This window comes from Zonotrichia leucophrys, chromosome 1 (assembly GCF_028769735.1).
Source record: "Zonotrichia leucophrys gambelii isolate GWCS_2022_RI chromosome 1, RI_Zleu_2.0, whole genome shotgun sequence".
NCBI lineage: Eukaryota > Metazoa > Chordata > Aves > Passeriformes > Passerellidae > Zonotrichia > Zonotrichia leucophrys.
Genome location: NC_088169.1, coordinates 105,745,499 through 105,766,321, shown reverse-complemented (window position 1 = coordinate 105,766,321; position 20,823 = coordinate 105,745,499). Strand labels below are relative to the sequence as shown.

General features: G+C 37.9%; 1 protein-coding gene across 2 annotated transcripts in view; it reads left to right on the top strand.

The window, feature by feature from the left end:
• USP25 (ubiquitin specific peptidase 25) overlaps positions 1-20,823 on the top strand; it is an 87,740-nt gene that overhangs the window by 31,932 nt on the left and 34,985 nt on the right. For both annotated transcript variants that reach the window (XM_064726758.1, XM_064726747.1), the window contains exons 5-6: positions 5,809-5,971; positions 17,319-17,405. In XM_064726758.1, coding sequence (XP_064582828.1) covers positions 5,809-5,971; positions 17,319-17,405 — 250 coding nt within the window. The remainder of the gene's footprint in view (positions 1-5,808; positions 5,972-17,318; positions 17,406-20,823) is intronic.

The following is a 20,823-nucleotide window of genomic DNA, read 5'->3' as shown; positions in this document are numbered from 1 at the left end:
TGCAATTTTCATTTTACAATAACATTTTCTTCCCTCTTTGCTAAGGATGAGATTGAGGGAGTGGGTATTAATATTGTGACTTGAGGACACTAAGAGCAGATGAAGAATGTTATTAACCTATTTAACAAGTAAGATTTATAGGCTTTGAGTGAAATTCTGGATTTCAAGTTTTATAAACATAACTCTCAGTTTGGGTGTGATAAGAGTCTTTCAGTTAACTTTTGGTCAGATTTTATGATAACTTTTTGTACAGTGTATGTTTTTTGGTAATGTTGGTACAATTATGAAATATTTGGGACTTGAACTAAGCCTGGGTGTAGGGTTGTGTGGGAGGGTTTTTGTTTCTTTTTTTCTGTCACTGGCCTTGGGAGGAATGTTGAGTTTTTCATTGGTGGCTGGCCTTGTTCTAAGGGAAACAGGCAATGATTTGATCCTTGATAGGAGGCAAAGTACTACCTCCTTGTAAAATACCAATTTTATAAAAAATTAATTTAAATGGGGGAGATTAACCATGATAATTTTTTTTCTCAGTTCACTGTGTTTGACAGGCTAAATGACTTATTAGAAAATTCCATCTCTGAGAATATGGATATTTTATTGCTTTATTTGTATTACTTTATCAATAGTAGTTTTCTTTTCCCTTTTGAAAAATAAATATGCTAATTGTGAGGATAAATGTATTCCTCTGCCTCTCCATTTGTGATAAAAGTCATCTTGTTATATGAATTTAAGATAGCATATTTTAGGAGGGAAGGGTGGGATGAAAGGGGTTTATATTCTCATTAACAACTGGAAGAAGGATTTAAGGGGTTGTTTTTTTCTAAAACCTCAGTATGTGCATGTATGCAAGAGGATGATGGAAGTTCTGTCCAGTTTTTTTTCAGAAGGTCAGCTCTTGCATGTTCCTTTTTGAAGGGCAGAATTGCTGTAATTACAGAGTTGTGATTTAAGCAGGCACTCAGAGAGATGGACCTATTTCTGGAGATGGAAAATTTTCTCCCTCTTTTTCTTTACCCAAGCCTTGACTGCTTCTGCTGTGCTCAATTCTTTGTAGCCTTGAAGATTTAGGATTTTTGCTGTAGACTTTGTTTTTTACTTTTGAAACTAACCCCCCCTCCCCCATTTGGTCCTACCTTAGCCCATACTATTATTAGTATTATAAATACTTAGTATTGAAGTATTGTAAATACTTTTTACTTAAGTAACAGTGTGTATCTTTCTGGCTGCAGAAAATAACAAAGGATGCCCTTTTTCTGTATGAACAAAGGCATCTAGACAATCTGGTTATTTGTTGAGAAAATGTTGGTCCTATGAAATAGAGACTTGCATCTAATGGCAAAATTGCACAGAGTAACATGTGCAATGTCAAATGAAGTGCTTGTTGCAGGTCATTTCCTCCTTGGTGCACTGCACCACATTTTCTGTGCTTGCTGGAGGGTTCTTTGGATCATTTATTGCACAAATTCATTTCACAAAGCCGTGTAAAAATATTCACTGGAGGATCCGTATTATTTCATGACACAAGGAAGGGAATGGGACTTTGCTTGTGAATGGAGGCAGAGAAGAATGAGGATCTTGAAGATTTTGGCAGCATTGAGACATTAGATCAACTCAGTAATTTCGCAAGAAGCACCCTAAGCTGATGACAGATTATGTCAGTGTTGAACAAATATAGGAAATTCAGAGTTCTTGAATTCTTATTCCAAACTGTTCAATCAGTTTCCTTAAGGACAGAATTTAGACTGGTTTTATTACAAAAAGACAAAAGGAAAAAACCACCCCACTTTGTAGTTAACACCCCACAGAAGAATGTTGGCATTCCAACAGAAAGTGCATGAGCTGTGCAGAGCTTCACAAAACAAAAAATAGAACACTGTGGTTGTAAACAAGTCAAGCTACAGCCATTTACTTTTGATTTTCTAGATAAAACAAGAAGCAAAAATCAAATAGGAGGTCAATAATAAGCAAATTTAAACAGTGAAAATGTTTCATTTAAAAAAAATGTAGGCCATGTGCATATTTAAATAGTTTTTGCTATGGTGGATATTTTTTTCAGAGGTATTCGTAGTGGTTTGGAACCTAATTTGTGCAGGTTTTGTTAGGGTTTCCAAGGAAGAATTAATGGAATTTCTTGCCTTGTGTAATTAATATTGTAATGCATGTAGAATTTGTCTTCCTGAATGTAATTGCTTTAAACCTAGTGAGGACAGATGTGATTACTGTGTAGGTGTTGAGAGAGCGCATCTGAAATGTCCGAGTGTCCAAGCTGAACATCTTGTGCATGGCACGTTTCAAGTCTTTTCCTGTTTCCTCTTTAAATCTCCTAGAGAAATGTGCTTGATCAGTGTATTTCCTGTTGTGATGAAGTTTCTCCTCTTTATATTACTTTTTGTGGATTGAAATCTGAAGCTGGTGGAAGAGGGCTTCACTAGGGAAGCCAGTGAGATATTGCTGGAAGAGAAATCAGCTGTGCCTGTGGTACTGCCCCTATAAAAATGAGTCCATGCTGTCAGTCCATAAAGGATGTGCACAGCCCCTGGATTTTTTTTAAAAATAGGGTCATTGAAACTGTTTGGGTCTCTGCACTGTGGTTAGGCATTGTGTGTGTAGATCCAAGGTGGGGTTGTGGAATGTTGTAGAGTCAGGGATATATTCCTGGATGTCCAGCTGTAAGACAGTCCCAGTACAAATATCTTCCTATGCTCTTTGAGCTGAGTAAGCTGACAGAATGGGATTTTCTGCAGCATGCTGAGTGGGCTTGCTTAGAGTGTGGTTTGACAGAATCTTTGTGCCCTGGACTTGCCTTGCTGCAGGGTTTTTGCTTTGTCTGGTGAACCCCCTGCAGTTCTGCAAAGGTGCTTGGCTGTGCCCAGCTTGTTAGAGAGAAATAAAACGTTTCTTTCAAGTGTCGTGCCAAGCCTGGCAGTAATTAACCCTTGCTACAGCATTTCCCTCCAAATAGGATTGCAGCCCTTGGAGGTGTGGAAGCTATAGGTCCTGTGAGTTTGGGGGATTGTCAAACTCTGCACACAGCTGGCTGATGGCTGTGTGCTGAGACTGTGCTGTTGTCCCAAAGGGTCACCAAGTGGGGCTTCAGCTCTGTCACCCAAATTGCTAAATCCTTGTAATAACTCTCTGGAAGGATGCTTGTTTTGTCAGGCAGTGTAAGATTCTTGATCTAGGTGGTGTCCCAAATTTGTGACACTATGAATGTAAGACAGTAAGTATTTTATATGAGATGTCCTCACTGTGCTAGTAAATACATTTATTTATGTAGCATTCTAGCTGATCATTAGCTTCCTACTTGCTGTGCTTATTGCACTTTATTTCACTTTTCATTTTTGATTTAACTGAATCATGACAATCATTATGTCGGAAAATTAATTCAGCAGATAAAATGTGCAGTTATTGCATGTGCTCTCTGAGGAAAGATAATGGTATAGGTAGATTAAAGAATAATAGAAAAATACCATGATGCCTTCAGAAACAAAAACTTTATTAACACATAGAAACACATTTTAGGTCAAGCTAGAGGGGAGTAAATCCCTTACTTGCTAAAGAAACACAAATTCCAATACAAAGAAATTTTAGTAGGTAATTAAGCTGATGAATGGTAATGCTCACGGGATCAGGGAACTCTTTCAGTTTGAGAGTATTTATTTTTCTGAACTTGAATCTTGAAATACCTTGAAATATTCTTGAACTTCTGGGGAGAACAAAAAAAGAGAAGTTTGGTTTTTTTACCTGAAACACAAGTGGTGTGAAGTAGGTATTGTAATCCTGTTACAACATCATTTAAATTTATTCCAGTCTGTCAATCTTCCTGTCAGTTTTAAAGGTCCCTTCATTTTAGTTTAAACAAGATTTTAAGCAATTCTATTTGCATGACAAGTGATTTGAACTATGTGTGACTTTTTTTTAATGTCCCCGTTGACCAACTTTTGCTCTCAAACCAGAGATACGTAGGTGATCCAATAATTTTGAAGGACTGTATTAGTGAAAGGGGAAATGAAATTGACTGTTTCTTTATATTTTTGGGGTTTTTTAGTAGAAAAAACTATCAGAAAAGACACTTAGAACAATAAGGGGCAGGTTCCATCCCTATGCAGTGTTTGAAGAGATGTCAGAACAGAAACTCTTAGTGGATTATATGCCTGTCCTTTCAATGCTGTTTACAGGGTGCTGTGAAAAATAAATTGATTAATCCTTAGGAAATTACCAGATTTAGGTTCTTTCTGAGAAAGATACAAAAGTGGTATTTGTATCAAATGGTCTCTCAGATTTAGAATGCCTCTCCTTTACTGTATTTTTTCTGAAATAAGTATCAATGACAAATTAGTATGTTCCTTAGAACAGTTATCTTCAGTAAATTCATATGATATTTCATAGTTCTTGATAAGATAGCTTTTCTTTCATTGATAGGAACATAGCTTGAGATAAAGATGTAGGTAGGAAATTGAGAGATTATGAGGAGAGGGGTTGTCTGTTTCTGTGGTTTGTCTATGTTCAAATTTTATCCTTTAGGAGCTCCCTTTACAGGCCAACCTAAATCTGCCTTTTTTTGGTGCTTAGTGACTCTAGGACTGAGAGGGGGCAACTCTTCATGCTGCTCTGACTGCTTAATGCTTGTGATGCTGCCTGTGAAATCCTGTGCTTGGTGTTGGAGAGGAGCTCAGCCTTTTGTCTGAGGGTTGGACTGGATGGCTGCAAACAGTGACTGTTGTGTCAGTAGTGCCCAAGCCAGACTCTTGGCTTATGAGCTAGAGCCACTGTTACAGGACCTCAGTGCATCCATCTCCATCTTTCTATTTAGAATACACCTACCACAAATTACTTTTAAGGTGTATTTTGTCACCAGGCTAAGCCACCTGTTGATACAGAAATAATGTATTAGATGAGGCTTGAGTTGGAGATCTTCACAGCCATCAGATCCTATTGTCATGTGAAATATGGATAATCAGCATAAATCACACAGGAACAGTTTCCAGCAAAGAAAGTGGTCATTGAAGCATACAATTAAAATGTTGGGTGGCATTTGAAAAATTACAGGGAGATGTCTTTCCATGGCTCATAAAGTAATTGCTTGCCATGTAAAGTGATTAACACATTTGTATAAGCTGCAAAAAGGAAAAACTAAGAAAACTGCCTTCGTTTTTGAAAGCTGCCTTGCTAGCTTTGGCTTCCTGTCAGTAAACAAAAGATTGGTGACTTTGTGCTTCACATAGCAATAAAAGCATTTGAGGATGAAAGCACTATTAGTGCTGCCTAAAATTTGTCCATCCTGTTTGAATCTGGTTCTTAAATAATTGATAACTTGTCGACATGGCTCTTGTATCTAGAGCTCTCACATGAGATTCATGCACTCACTGATAGCATTTTCCAAAAGGTAATATGGAATTGCTGCAGCATAGCTAAAAGTAAAATAGCTTTTTTGGAGACATGTTATTGCATATAATATAATATAATATATAATATATATTGCACATAATATAATATATAATATATAATATATAATATATAATATATAATATATAATATATAATATATAATATATAATATATAATATATAATATAATATATAATATATAATATATAATATATATTGCATATAATATAATATATAATGCATATAATATATATAATTTTGCGTATATTGCTCAGCAACAATAAGTGAATGATGTCATTATGTTGTCTGTATTGCTACCTGCATATATTTTACTACTTGATGGGGTGGTGGGGTTTTTTGTTTGTTTTTCTGGGGTCTTTGCTTTTTTTTCTCACATTTTTCCCTCCCTTCTGTTCTCAAAGAGTTCTAGAAGCCAGTATTGCAGAAAATAAAGCGAGTTTAAAGAGGACGCATCCAGAGGTATGGAGTGACTCTCCAAACCCTTATGATCGAAAGCGACAAGACAACTGCCCAGTAGGATTAAAGAATGTTGGCAACACGTGCTGGTTTAGTGCTGTCATTCAGGTAAGCACTCTTCAATCAGCTGTGGGCATTCTTCATTGTATCTGTTGGGAGGTGAGTCAGCTAATTAAAGTGAATAATTTAAAATCTCTTTTCCTGGGAAGTTTGGGCCACTGCAAGAGATAAGTTTGTACATTATTTATTTATTGAATCTCTTAATGTGTCTATCTCTAAGTTAAGATTGAAGTGTAGAAAGTGCTGGTAGCATATATAAGTGAAGGTTCAAAATGTTACTTATTAAGAAGTTGTTGAAGACAAGGAGTTGACTCTCTGAAGATCCTGGGTGTGTGCAGCTTATGCTGACATCAGTGACAGTTGTGTCTGCTACAGACTACCCTCCTCAGGATGAGGATGTGCACACAGCCTTCCTGAAAGGCAAGGAAATCTCTGGATTGCAGTCTGTGGTTCCCATGGGAAACTTCAATAAACATCCTGATCCTTGCTGGGTTCAACACAGCAGGACACAAGCAAACTAGATTTCTGAAGAGCATGAGGAACAGCTTCTTGGTATGAGCACTGATGGGCCAACTAGGGGTGATGCACAGCTGAATCTGCTGTTCCCCAAAAATGGAAGAACTGGAGGTCGAGTAATGTGGGTGCTCTTGACTGCAGCAACCATGAAATAGAGTTCAAGATGCTCCTGGGAGTGCGAAAGGAATAACAGGACCCAGACCCAGTTGAGGAGCACAGACTTTGTCTTCTAGAAGTTGGTGTCTGGGGTTCCATAGGTGGAAGTGCAGAGATGCTTAGGAAAGTTAACAGCATTCCCTGATTGTCAGAAGAGTCTGTTCTGCTCTCAGGGAGCTCATGGCCAAGCTTCACTGCCAAGCAGGCAGTGTGCAGGGTCTGGAAGCAGAGATGGGCTGCTGACCAGACTGGAGATGAAGGAATGGTATTAGTAAAGGGCAAGCTGATCTGAGTTGGTGCCTAAAAGGTTGTCTAGGGTAACAAGAAAAGGTTTTGATATTATACTGGGTGGAAAGGGCTGAGCGAGGAGAATGTGGCTGAATAGAGCAGGTGAGGTTCTCAGTGCTTTGCTTTGCCTCAGTCTTTACCAGTGAGATCTATCTCTAAGACCTCAGAGCTTTCTGATGTACTTGAGCCAGGCTTTTTAGAGCAGTGCATACTGGGAGGATAAGAGGCAATAGGAGTCATTGAGATAAGGAAAATTAAGCTTGGATATGAAGCAACGTTTTCCCCATAAGGGCAGGCAGGCAGTGGAGGTTGCTCAGAGAGGCTGTGCAGGGTTTGTCAAATCTGGGAAAGTTTTAAGATGACTGAAAAAAAGCTCTGAGTAGCGTGGTCTGATCTCACAGGTCAATAATGTGAATAACGCTAGTTACTTTAATGACCATCATCTACAAATTCCAGAGTTGCTTTCCACCATGTACCTCACTACACAGCAGTTTTGAAAATAGCTTTTTTCTTACGTTGATACTCAATCTCATATGATGTTTCTGTCTGTTCATGCTTGCCAACTCTTGTTGCTACTACACTGCAGATCTCTTTACTGAGCAAACGTGGTCAAAACTTGCTGTCCTTTTTCAATCACTTCTGAATTTTACTTACCAGTGCAGAGTTAGTGAATTTGCAGTAACCTACCTTCAGGCTAGAACAGATGGTTGGCTCTCTTTCCTTGCTTAATTTTTGATTGCCTCTTTGTTTGTACCTGGACTTTCCATCTCACCTCACTGGTGCTTAGTTAAAAGCTTTTTTTGAATGAATTCTTCCAAAGTTGCCCTGAAATCCCAGTAGACTGCATAAATTGAATTACTGTTATGCATGTTCTGCTTGACTTGGAGGTTTTTTGGTTTTGTTTGAAGTGGGTCATTTTGTGTGTTGGTTTGGTTTTGGTTTTTTTTTTTATAATGGGAAGGATTTACTTACCTGCAGGTTCTGTTTAGGTTAATGCTGTAGATCGTGAAATTGAAAGATTTCTTTAATTGTTTTATGACCCCCCCACTTCCCACTGTAGTTTTTATGTTCTTTGGCATATTTTGTTTCAGCATTTAGGAATCTAACAGGTATTTGAATTTTCTGTGTTCCTGGAGATCTTTTGATGTTTCCCTTGTTAATTTCTCCTCCTTTCCTTATTCCATTGCATGCATAGCTCTTTTTGCAGTAGCAGAAACATTGTCCTAACAGAAGCAAACATTTTATTTCCATTAAGATCTTTATGGGGCTAATGTAAAACTTGGTGTTTTACCTTCTCTGTTGTGTAATCAGATTTTATATTCCTAGCAGCCCAAAATCTAAAGGACTGATTTTATGTGCATGTGCATTTCTGTTAAAGATTTTTTTTATATAGGAAATTGAAAATCTTTAAATAAATGTTTTTATGGGAACTTAGATTTTTAATTTGTTAATCACAGAGATAAGAGCAGAGGGCAGAGAATGTAAAAACCTATGCTAGACCTATGATCTCATGTTATTTATACCCAGTGTGCAACTTTATACCTTGCAAACAGATTAGAAAGAGACCTAGCTGGTTCTTATGGTCACCAGCCATACCATGTGAAAATCTGTGGTGTCTGGAATTATAATGGCTTGATCCTCAAAGATAGTGAAACTTCTGGAGTTAGGTCTATGGAATGTAATTTAAGCAAACCATTGAAAGATTTATAACTTCAGTTGGTTGAAAATTTAGGGTATTAATATTATCTGTCAGCCAGGAAGATTTATGTTTCCAGCAACCATCCCAGGAAATTTAATGCATGTTAATTTAGAACATTAGCTAATAACATACTTATGTATCCACAGGGCAGATTGACTACTTGGGTTGCATTGACTATGTGGAAGTATTTTTTTGCTTTCTTTGGGAGACTTTTGTAACCTGACACATCACATAGGTCAACAATATCTAAATGTTAACTACTGTCAGTCATAATGATATATTGTGTAATATAATCTAAAACTAAATTGCAAAGAAAGAAAAGTCATCCTTCTATTTAAGGCGTGCTTGTTAAGGAAAAAAGAGATTTTGACATTTTGATGCTTTCCTTTTGCAAGGTGTGTTTTTATAGGCGCCAATTAACTGACTTAGTGAAATGCAGTCATAAATGGTTTGTGTATTTGCATTAAGAGTATGAAATTCCTGAAGAGACATTCGTAGTGAATGACAGCAAGGTTTAACAAGATTCAAGCATCACTTGAAATGTTGCCTTTACCCTGTCTTTATTTCTGCTGTAGAGAAATAGGCACATGTGGAAGGCATCCTCTTCTGCAGAGGAAGAGGGGAGTCTCTCTTTAGAGAGCTCCAAAATAAAGTTTTGCTTTCAACAGGTACATTCAGCAGTGCTGGAATTAAAAGTAATATTTTTCCCACAGTGTAACTTCTAAAAATCTGGCTTGCTGTTGAGGACTTGATAATAACATGAATTTAAAACTGAGTCCCCAAGACAGTACTTCAAAACAAAACTGTATTAAATCGCGGTACCTGCCAAGAAATGAATCAAGTTCCTCAGCCTTTTTTCTACCTCTTCTTGAACTTTTAATAAACCTACATTTGGGACAGGAGTTCCACCCATGCATGATTTTACTACTGTTTAGTTAGATGAACATTTATAAAAGGACCCATAAATCTTGAGGCTTTAGAATATTTCTGTGTTGGTTGTGCGTTGGTTTTTTATTTATTTATTTTTTTTAAATTCTCATTATTGTAATGCTCTTGAAATAAAATTTAAGACATCAAGTTATTTCAAGAAATGAAACACAAATACGCTACTGTTTTTACTTTTCTGCAGTGGATTTTAGTGGCCCCTTTGTGAAAAGGTAACATCATGGTTTTTCTTGGCTGTAAGACTTTACAGCCTGAAAATGGCTTAGAAATAATAAATTTATGGAGCCTGTGGTGTGGCTCCTTCATCCCATGCTGAGCACAAGTTAAGAGTTTTCAGGACATGCGATGTAGAACGCAAGTAAGGACAGGACATGGATATGTTGTTGGAATCATGTCTTAGGTTTGCTGCCTGTGGAAGTTCTCCCCCAGATGTTTTGTTTTAAGACCCTGCACCAGACAAACTTTGTCTTTTGGAGTCCCAAGTGGGGTTCTGGTCATGTACAAGCAGTAATGTCCAGGCAGGACCTGCCCTGTGGAAAAGGTGCCATGAGAAATGCCCAGATGGTTCAGAGGATGTCACAGTGTGCCAAGGTAGATTTCTGTGTGTGGGGAAATCAGTGAAGACTGTGGTGTGAATGCTGCTGTTTCCTCTTTGTCCAGTGCCATTCCTCATGTGCCATGTGCACTCTCTCCCCGTCTCATGACTTCCAGAGGGCCAGGTTGCAGCTTCTCCCTTTACCAAATGAGGGATCCCAACAGGACAGCTGGGCCTTGGCATCCCCACATGCTTTTCCCTGTGAGTCTGTCAGAGTTGGATGAGATTTTTTTCCCCCCAAAAGTCAGCAAGCATTAATCTCATAGGGTGCTCTTTAACTTTTCTTTTCAGGGTCCCTAACACCACTTCTGGCATTTTACTCTGTTGCATTGTGTTTAAGAGCAGGCTTCTTGTTTTCCTGATGTCAGTGTATTTGGGGGTTAGGATCTCCTTTGATCCTAGACTTCTAGTTCTGGGAAGAAATGAACCAACCTGATGGGTGAGAATCAAGCAAGTATTTTCTTCCCAGCTGGTAGCTCAGCTACTTACCAATATTGTTCTCCATTAAAGCAGCCTACCACACTATCCAACTTTTGCATTTTTTTATTTGTCATGATGGATGGAAAGGATTGTGATGGATGATGTGGTAGTGCATTCATACAAAAAGCCTAGCATTATATTATTAAATGTGCACATTTATGCATTGCACATGAGTCCCTTGCTTTGCAGGGCATGCAGTGCCAGGTTGTAGGCTGTAGAACTTTCAGGGTTTAATCCCCATATGACTTAAAATGGTCATTGATGGAATATTTTCTTGCCACTGTTTTCACTGTGGAACAGCCTGAGGCAGAGGTTGGTGGGGGATATGATAGAAACTGCTCTGTAGAGTTTCATGGCAGAGCAATAATGATGTTGGGAATCCAGTTTCTTGTTTTCCATTCCTCTGTCACTCCCTCTGTTTCTCTGAGAAGTGAACCTGTCCCTTCCAAATTCAGTCATCCTATGATTTTTGCTGACAGGGTATTCCTTTTCCTGCTTTTTGTGCTTCTGTAGTCCCTGTCTTCCTCAGGTTGCTTGCATAACATTTCAAACTCTTACCTTACATTTAGTGATTTGTAATATTGCAAAATTTGTTGCGAAGGTATGGAAAGCTTTAATGGATCATGATTTTCATTTCGACTCATAAATAGTTGCTTATTTAATTAAAATAAAGGATACAGGATGCATTGCTTAGGTGTGTTATTTAAATTCACATCACTTAATTTGGTCAAGAAGCTGAAAACTTCTGTAACCATGTAGGGAAATGTTGGCTGTGATTTTTTTTGTCCTAACTTTTTTTTTTTTCCCTTGCTTTGACCATGTAGTAGAGGAGTGGTTGGATGGCATTTCTTAGTATGTGCCAAGACACAAGCATAAAGTGAATTCTTCTGGACACATATCATACTTAGCTGTCTTCTGAATTGTAGTAATGTTCTGAGTTTGTTGCTATAAACAAGTAAATGTTCTCTAAATGCAGACTGGTAATTCCATGGTGAGCTGTTTGTTTAAAATGTTGACTTAACCCAAGCCTGCTGGAGGTCTTAGTTTGACTTTCTAGCTCTAACAGTATGCAAGCTGTTTTTCATCTTCTTCCTTGTTGTACCTCAGGATTCTGAAGATGTAAGGCACGATAGCTTAAAACTGCAAATTGTACCTAGGTTTTCAGCAGTTTGGAATGCTAATTGGTTGTTGGTTTAGAGGTAAAAATGTCCTTTTAGAGGTACTTTCCAAAACTTTTGAGACTTGGGATTGAATCTGTGATTCTCAAGTCTGTGATTCTCACTACCACTACATGTTCAGCCATCAGGCAGTGTCATATCTGTCTGTAAGAGTTTTTATTTCAGAGGGGAAGGGCAAAAGAAAACTCCTCTTCCTATGCTTCCACAGTGAAGTTTGAACAGGAGCCTGCTGAAGTCCCAGCTTTGAAGCTGCTTTGCTTACTTCCCTTCTGTCTTCCTTAAATGAAATTTTCTAAAGAATGAGAAGCTTTGGACTGTGAGAGAAGCTTTGGACTGTGCCAAATCCTCAGTGTATATAAAGAAGTACAAAAGTATGTTTTGGGTGACTTCCTAATTTTCTTAATGCCTGTTATTAGTCTCTGTTCTGGAAACGGGATTTACCACTTAACAGGAATAAGGCACAAAGAGGTAGAGTGGGAGAGTAAGTTAGGAGGAGGAGCAGAGTAGAAGGGAACATTGTGCACAGCAGAATAATTGGTGCAATAGCAGCAAGCAGCCACTTTATGGACTTTGTTTGAGAAAGTACTTTGAAGAATATGAACCAAAAAAGGAAAAATAATCAATAAATAGGAAAAGTCTGGAAAGCTTTAAAGAGGAGAGAGAAGTGATTCTCCAAAATTAGAATCAAAGAATGGCCTGGGTTGGAGGGGATCTTAAAGGTTATTTATTATTTGTTTCCAACCCCCTGCCATGGGCAGGGACACCTTCCACTACACCAGGTTGCTCAGAGCTCCATCACACCAGGCCCTGAAAGCTTCCAGGGATGGGACCTGTGCCAGGGCATCATCATCTCCACCATAAAGAATGTCTTCCTAAAGATCTAAACCTGCTCTGTGAGTGTGAATCCATTCCCTCTTGTCCTATCACTCCAGGATAGTCTCTGTCCATCTTTCCTGTGGGCTCACTTCAGGTATTGGAAAGCCACAGTTTAGGTCACCCTGAAGCCTTCTCTCCTTCAGGGTGAACAATCCCAGTTCTCTCAAGATATAGGGATATAGAGTCCAAAAATGTTTGCCAGTTGGTGAGAAGTGGACTCAGCTGTCAGCTGCTCATATTTTTGCAATATGGAGCTTTGGATGCTAATATTTAATCAGAGAGTATTAAATCACTAATTTGTACCATATTTAGGAGTACTTTTACTTTGAACCTTAGCACTTCAAATATTGATAACTAGTAAATTTCAAATTCTTGATTCTTTTGGAGGAAACATGGCAATGCATGCAGGCAGGACCATACATTCCATAGCTCTGTTTTTCTTTGTTTTATTAACATGAATCAAATGTTATAATCAGTCTACCCCATTAAAACTGACTCTATATACCTTAAATCACCAAAATTGTTTATAAAGTGAAATAAGAACATAAATCTAATTTTTCATGTTGGTAGAGGCGAACTATTCCAAATAATATACTTTATGACATAGGGCTATATTTTTGCTTTTTATTATTGGAGCAGTAGTGGTGTATTCACTATTTAAAATTGCTCTCTGCTTGTTACACAGAATGAAGGTAGATATGATCTTGGCTTTGTGGCTTTAAAGAAAAAATGAAATAAATAAATAAATGTCAAACTGAAGTGCATAAAAGGCTGCAAATGACTAAATGAGGAAAATGGATATTGTGCTGTGCTAATACACATAAGTTTTCAACTCATACAAGATCATGTTTTAGCTAAATGCCAGTACCTAAAGGAATTTGTTTAGGAGCTCTGTAGGAATGCATGCTTTTCCTTACTCTTGCCAAGAGTTGCTTTTCAAGCTCTCCTAGTAGGATATATTTAGTTTTTGAGTTTCTTCCCTCTGTCTTGTCTTCCCTCTGTCTTTCCAAGCTTAACCTTTGCAAATTCAGTGTGAAGCTGTCTGCCTGTTCATGGTCTTATGCAAACTTGTATAAAGGCGATACATATTAAAAATGCACAGTTCTTATGGACTTTTGCCTTTTTCTTGTTTTTTTTTGTTCTCAGTGCTGGAAACAAATACCAAATTGGAAGTCAAAGAGAACCAAATGTTTTCATTAATCTGTTAGTGAAACAGCTGGTTTTAGTTCCTGATGCTTACAAACTTGCAAGAATCCACCAAAGAGCCTGTCTGAAGCTCTCTGCAGCAGCTTCTTGGGTCATCTTGTACCTAGACTCAGAAGCAGTCTTTTCCTACTCTCTGATATTTGAGTTAGTGACTTTATTAATTTAGGACTCTGCTGGTGGCTTTTAATGACCTGTGTTGCATGCCTGACATTTATGGATTTAATATACTGATTAATTTATATTCTTGCAGCACTAATTCTGTTTATATTCTTCATCACTATTCTTGAATGTTCAGAATTAATTCTTTATTCAGTCAACCTAAATTTTGGCAAGGTCTTTATGTTTGATAATCCTAGACTTTAAGGGGGGGGAAAGGGATAAAGCAGAGTGTTTTAAGGGAAACCCAGGCAACATAGATTCAGAAATTGTGTTTGAACTGAATGTAAGCAAACATTACTCATAAAAGTGAATGTTTTAGTATCTTACAGTATAGAAGCTACAGCTCTACCTAGTTCTCTCTGGTATGACTGAAAATACCTCATAACCACCTATAGCAGGGGAAAGCCACAATGTCTTGTATTCATTATTCAGTATTGTTAATGTGAATGCTTAAACTGAGACTGGATTTCTGGTCTTCTGTATTCTGTTACGACAGAATACAAGGCAGTATTCTAAAAATCTGTTTATGTTTGTGGCAATCTGAATTGCTATAACTTAGCTTGGCTCAGACAGTTTTGAGATGACCACTTTTAAATGGTTTAAATGCACTGGGGGGAAAAAAAGCCACAAACTCACCTTGTAGAGAGTTTTTATTTCATTCATAAGTTTTGCATACTTTAGTCAATTGTAAAGGTATTTGATCAAGGACAGTAGATGTGAAGTGTCCACCTTTTAGATGCAGCCTGTTTTCTTGCCCTGGGACTCCTACACCTTCAGTGTAGCTGAAGCCAAGTGGGTAAGAGGTGAGGAGCTGCTCCATGCAGTTTGTTTGGAAAGCAAATCTGTTTGGAGCTTTAGGCTAGGGCCAGTGTGAGGCACTTGGGCCAGGGACAGTCTCTGCTTTGTCTCTTGGTGGCTGCAGAAGAGCAGCTGCTGCCTCGTGGGCCACTTACTCTAGGTGCAAGGGGCCTGGAAAAAGTTATCGCAGCAAACTGAAAAGTGTTTTGCTTTGCCTCTTTTTGGGCTCTGGGGTGGTTGGCCTTGGGGAGGTCTCTGCTGGGCTTGGGTGAGCTCCTTTTTATCTCCTTACCTCAGGAAGAGCTGCAGGTTCCTCACTGAGATAACATCAGGCGCTAAAACAGTTGGTTTCAGGCACTTGTTTGCACTTACACTGGGAAATGATCTTTTTTAAATGAAGGTAGAAGTTTCCTTAAGTTGATTTAGCTCATTGGAGGAGAGCTACAGCATGACACTGTCCTGTGTGCATTACTGGTGTTGGCAGCATATAAACTGTGAGGGTTCTGCTGTATCTCACAACAGCCATGCACAGAGTAAGCTTTTCTGGCAAGAAGTTTAACAACTAAACATCTTGCATAAGAAATTTTAAATAGTACAAGGTGGAAGAAGAAAAGAGCAAATTGGACAATGCTCCTAATTACTCTCAGGAGATTTCACAGATGGGTTTGTTCAGGTCAGTCAGAAAGCATGGAATTATGTTCAGTAGACTTCTGAATTAAAGAAACTGAATTTTAGTGAAAAACTTGTTGGATTGAATGCCAGGCAAAAATGCTAAACTTGAGTACAGTTTTCTGTACATAATTTGTGTGTTTGTATTATGAAATTGGCCTGCTCAGCTGCTTGGCATTTTGATGGCACTTGGATTAGTTATGGAGAGAATTCAGCCTTTGGACATTATATTTCAGCAGCTGGTTTGTTTTGTACATAAAACATTGCTATGTTTTGCTTGCCGAAGAGCCCACCAGTGGAATGCTGTTACATCATGAGACATAACTTCAATTAGTATCAGCTTCTAGACTGACACTTGAATTAAATATTAACATTTTCTATCCTTTGAGTAAGTAAACAAAGGACTCTGTTTTAATCTCCCTTCTCTGCAAGGATGGATAAAAGGGGAATGTGTATTTTGAACAGCAAAATAGGAAGAAAGTTTGCCTCAGTTGTCTACCTTGATTCAGCAAAGTCAGAGAGATCTTTTTTTGGCTGATGTTTTGGATACTTTTTAAATCTAAACAGAAATGTGACAGTGGAAGCCTCTTTGTTTTGTTGGGGATGCTGTATATTCTGGGATGTGGGAAAAGGTTAGACTCTGTATGGGCTCTTTCACAAGGAGAATCAGGAACATGGCAGTATTTTACAACCTTTTTATTTTCCTACCAATATGTTCTAAATTACTGGAATAAGTGCAGAGCCTCTTCACAATTTGTGTTTCACTTATTTGGCACTGTGGTGTTGAAAACCTATTAAACTGATGTGATCTGTGACTTAAGTCTTTACATGGGTAGGATGAGTTCTGGGATCAAAGTCTATTGCTGGGGTAAGCAAACTCTGCCTTTCCAAAACAAATAGCTAAGATATGTGATGGAGTGGGAGGAGAGTTAATTATAGATTGTAAACCAAATAAAATACAAATAGGAAAGCAGATCTTTCCTGTGCTTCTCTGATGAGCATGTTTAAGGTACTTCAGACCTTTCCTCCTGCTCTGTCTTCATCAGAATGCTCTTCTGTAATGTAGTGATCTTTAGTTAAGATGCTTTTTGTCTGTACAGAAAAGCAGTGCTGAAGTTCCACAAGTTCTGAGGCCTCCAGTTCAATGCATTGGACTTTTACTGTTTGCAGCCCAGAGACATCTTGTTTTTGTACTCTCTTGGCTCCAGGCTCTGTTGAGTTCTTTGTGGATGTGCCTGCAGACACTTGTTTTCATGTCCTAGACACACTGACACCTGTCTATTCTTGTATCTATAAAATGGGAATGTGTTCAGTCCCGTACCTGCAAAGCTGTATAACTCCATTTCCTTACTCTAATGTGCATCCTTCAGATCTTGTAGGAATGGGAAGAGAGGACAGAATGCCAAATGTTCAGCTAATGCAAGTGGAATTGGGTTGCACATGGAGAGATGTAGTCTCTGTGCACTGAGGAGTAGATGATGGAGGACGTACAAGATAAATTTTAGATGGCTAAACAGTGTTTCTTGTCATTTTGAAAACTGACAGTTATACAATTCATAAAATTCTTGTTGTAAAATGTAATTTGCCTATTATGTAAAATTATTGTTTCTTTTATGTGATTAAGTGCAGAGTTATTTTTTTATTACGCTGCTTTCTTGGCTAAAGTAATTGTCTTCTGGTGAAAATATGTTTAGCAATACTCTGCCTTCTGAAACAAAACTTAACACTGCATATGTTTGACACTTCATTTATTTTGCTAAGGCTTATTTGGAAGAGCTTTGTATTGTTTGTAGAAGTGCTTAAAGATTTTCTTAATTTTTTTCTTTTCAGTCATTATTTAACCTACTGGAGTTTCGAAGACTAGTTTTGAATTTCAATCCTCCTGCAAATGCTCAAGATTTACCCCGAAACCAAAAGGTAAAACAAGAAGCTGATTTCCTCTCATGGCTGATGAGGGCATTTCTGTCTTGTACTTGAATTTTGCACTGTTCTTTAGTTCATATCAGCGTGGGTTTTAGAGGTGCCAGTTAACAGCTCTCTAAGCTTCCTGTTGTGGTTCTTACATAAATGGCATCAGCCTGGCAGCACAGTATGGGGCAGGGTGCAGAGCATTTCTCATGTGAGTGTAGCTTGTCTTAGCAAATGTACTTTATTCCGGTTCCCCCCCACTCATGATCTGACATTGAGCTTTCATTCATTAGCTTGTCTCTTCTGGCTTTTTCAGGAGGTGATTAGAAGTATAAATTTTCTCATGCTTATCCTGGTACTCATATGGGATTGAGGAAGGGAAGGTCTTGGCTCAGGTTTCTTGTGACTTCAGACTGGCAAGGGGGAATGGTCATGGAATGGGAGACAAGACAGATCAGTTTTTCTTCCTTCATGGGCCTCCTTTGAGGACAGATGCAGTGGGGGCCCTGTGGTTTCTATGCTATGAAATGGGAAGGAAGAAATGGAAAAGGAAGTGGCTTCATAAAGATGCTTTTTCGCCTGATTTTTAGCAGGGACTTATAGAGCAATGAATTTTTGCATATCCAGAAATTAGAATGATTTAGGTTGGAAAGATCCTTCAGGATTAACTACTTCCAGCCCCTGTGGCATGGACAGGTGCACCTTCCACTAGTTTAGGTTGCTCAGAACTCCATCCAAGCTGGCCTTGAACATTCCCAGGGATGGGGCATCCACAGCTCTTCTGGACTACCTGTGCCAGGACCTCACCACCCTCACAGTAAATTAGAGTACTGCCTGTTGCCCCTTTCTTCAGATTTAAAGAAGCAAGTGTGTTGTCAGCCTGTTCTTAGTTGTTTGTCCCTTCAGGATTCTCTGGAATGTTCACTATCAAAAGTAAGAGCTGTAATTAGAGAAGCAAAAGAAAACAAAGCGAAGACAGTGTCCATTTTCTAAACCTCTGGGTATGTTCCATAAAAGGGAAGTTGAATGTTCATTCAGGCCTGGATAATTTCTCTCCTGCCCTACCCCCTTCTTTCCTCACCACATTCAAAGTGCAAGAGGTCACTTTTTTGGTTGGAAAGCATGTTTACATTAGGTCATGAGATGGTGTGAAAAGAAAACATGGGTAGTGTTCCCAACATACAAGGTAGGGATGGGGCAGTGTATTTTAATAAGAAAGATAAATCATGCTTTACAAATAGTTCCACTAAATTTTTTTCATTTTTATTTTTAGATTGACTTTCTGCTCAGTATTTAATTTTTCATCATGTAATTTGTTTTAGTAATATTCTTCAGTACTCAGAAATTCTAAGTTGATTTTTCAACATGGAAAAAGCCATTGGCATCTACAAAGTGGTATGAAATAACTGATAACAAGCTATTGGCTTCATAAACATCTTGCCCAAGCATTGACACTTGCAGCCAAATGCCTTTAGCTGTTCCAAAGTGCTTTTATTTTAGAAATTCTGACCATGACAGGCAATAAGTTGGTGAGAAATGGTGTGACACCAGACGAGTGCATGCATTTAGGCAGAAACCTTGCTAGAAAGAATCTCTGGCAGTAGTTTGTGTCCTTTCCTTTGTTAACTTACATTCCAGAAGGAAGTAACATTATTACTGAGTGTACTCATTTGTCTTATCTACAACTGAAAAAGGATTGAGGAGAATTTAGGATGAGGGATTACTGCACCAGTTGGAATTTAGATGGATAGAAAACATAAGCATGCATGCCCCCAAGTATGGTGCCTTTCTTTTTTTGTAAATGAAGGAAATTAGAGGCAAATTGATTCAGAGTTGGAATAGAAGTTATCAGTTGACAGTAGAAAAAAAAGTAAAGCCCTGGAATTTACTTCCGACTGCTTACTTATTTTAAAACTATTTTGCCTCAGTTTTGGTTTTGTTTTTATTTTTATTTTAGTATTAACTGCCATATGTGACTGACATTCTCAAGGATCAAATTTCCTTGCTAATAAAGGATATGTTTTAATAATCCCAAATTTTGAATACATGGGTTTACATCCTGTTGTTCTTCCAGTTGGTGGGAATTACAGGTTAATGCTGAGGTCATGACAATCTCTTGATTTAGAATTAAACCATGTGGTTGTACTTCAGGGAGTATTACAGAGCAGAATGTTTATTTTTTTCCCATCAATGTATTGAGTCCAAATGCTATGAATAATTTGGCATGTAAGCTTTTTAATCCAGAAGTCATTGGTAGAAATTTTTACTTCAAAAAACCCCCAAACAAACAACAGCCCCACCCTGTTTGTCTCAGCTAACTGGGCTTTGATTATCTGGATGTGGGCATACACTTAAAATCTTCAATTTGATCTTGCTCTTTTAAATTTGAAAATCATTTGTCTTCCTTGGTTTCCTTCTATAGAATAAATGCAGTTCTCTGTAGTTACTGCAGCTTCTTTGCTGTCCCAATTCTCTTGGCTTTTGCTGTCACATGAACAGATATTTTTCCTGTACACACTGAGACCAGCTAAATATTTGGCCTCAGTCATATCTTCAGGAAACATTTTATTATCAGAGGAAAGGAGTTACTGCACTCCAGGTCAGCACATCCTTCCACCTGGTCTGATATTATTTTACTATTATCTTTATCTCACTCTCCTGGCAAACTGATTGGCCATAGTGGATGTTTGCTTTGTATTAAATATGTAGACAACTTTAAAAGGCATTTATAATAATAAGTTATTCTAGGTGATAAAATCGAGAATGTTTTAGATTATGAGATTTTCATGCAGTGCTTAGTTAAAAACTTATTTTAATCTTTTTTTTTGTGTTGGTGCATGTACAGGATGCTTTAGAGATGGGAGCTGTATGCTGTGCTGTGTTCACTTTATCAGTTCTTTGTTTTGATGTGCAAGTCCTTTTGTGGAACTCAATACCTTATCTTAGGGATTGGCCTGACTTATTTTGAAGATCTTAGGGTTAGTTCTGGTCAAGGGTCATGTCTATTGCATTAAATTGAGCTTTTTCAAAAGCAGCAAGGATTTCCCTAGTTTTAGAGAACTTTAATAGCCTTTGTAGATATTTGTCCTGAGTAATCTTACTTACATTGGTAGGCAGCTGTTCAAGCTAACTTTGGCTGAAACTCAGCCAAAGTTGTAGTGTAAATTTGGGTAATGCAGTAATGTACTATGTATTTTATAATAATGCCTATCTACTTCAGATTGAATAAAAATAGTATTCTGTGGTTAATAATTTATTTTATGCATATGAACTATCACTGATATTGAATCATCTTTATAAAATGTATTTAAAAATTGAAATTCCATTTGTTTTAATAGAACACTTTCAGAAAACAGCAAGAAAAATAGAACTTTTGCAGTTTGTTTCCTTGTTTTGTTGTTATATTATGTTTTAAGTATCTAAATGG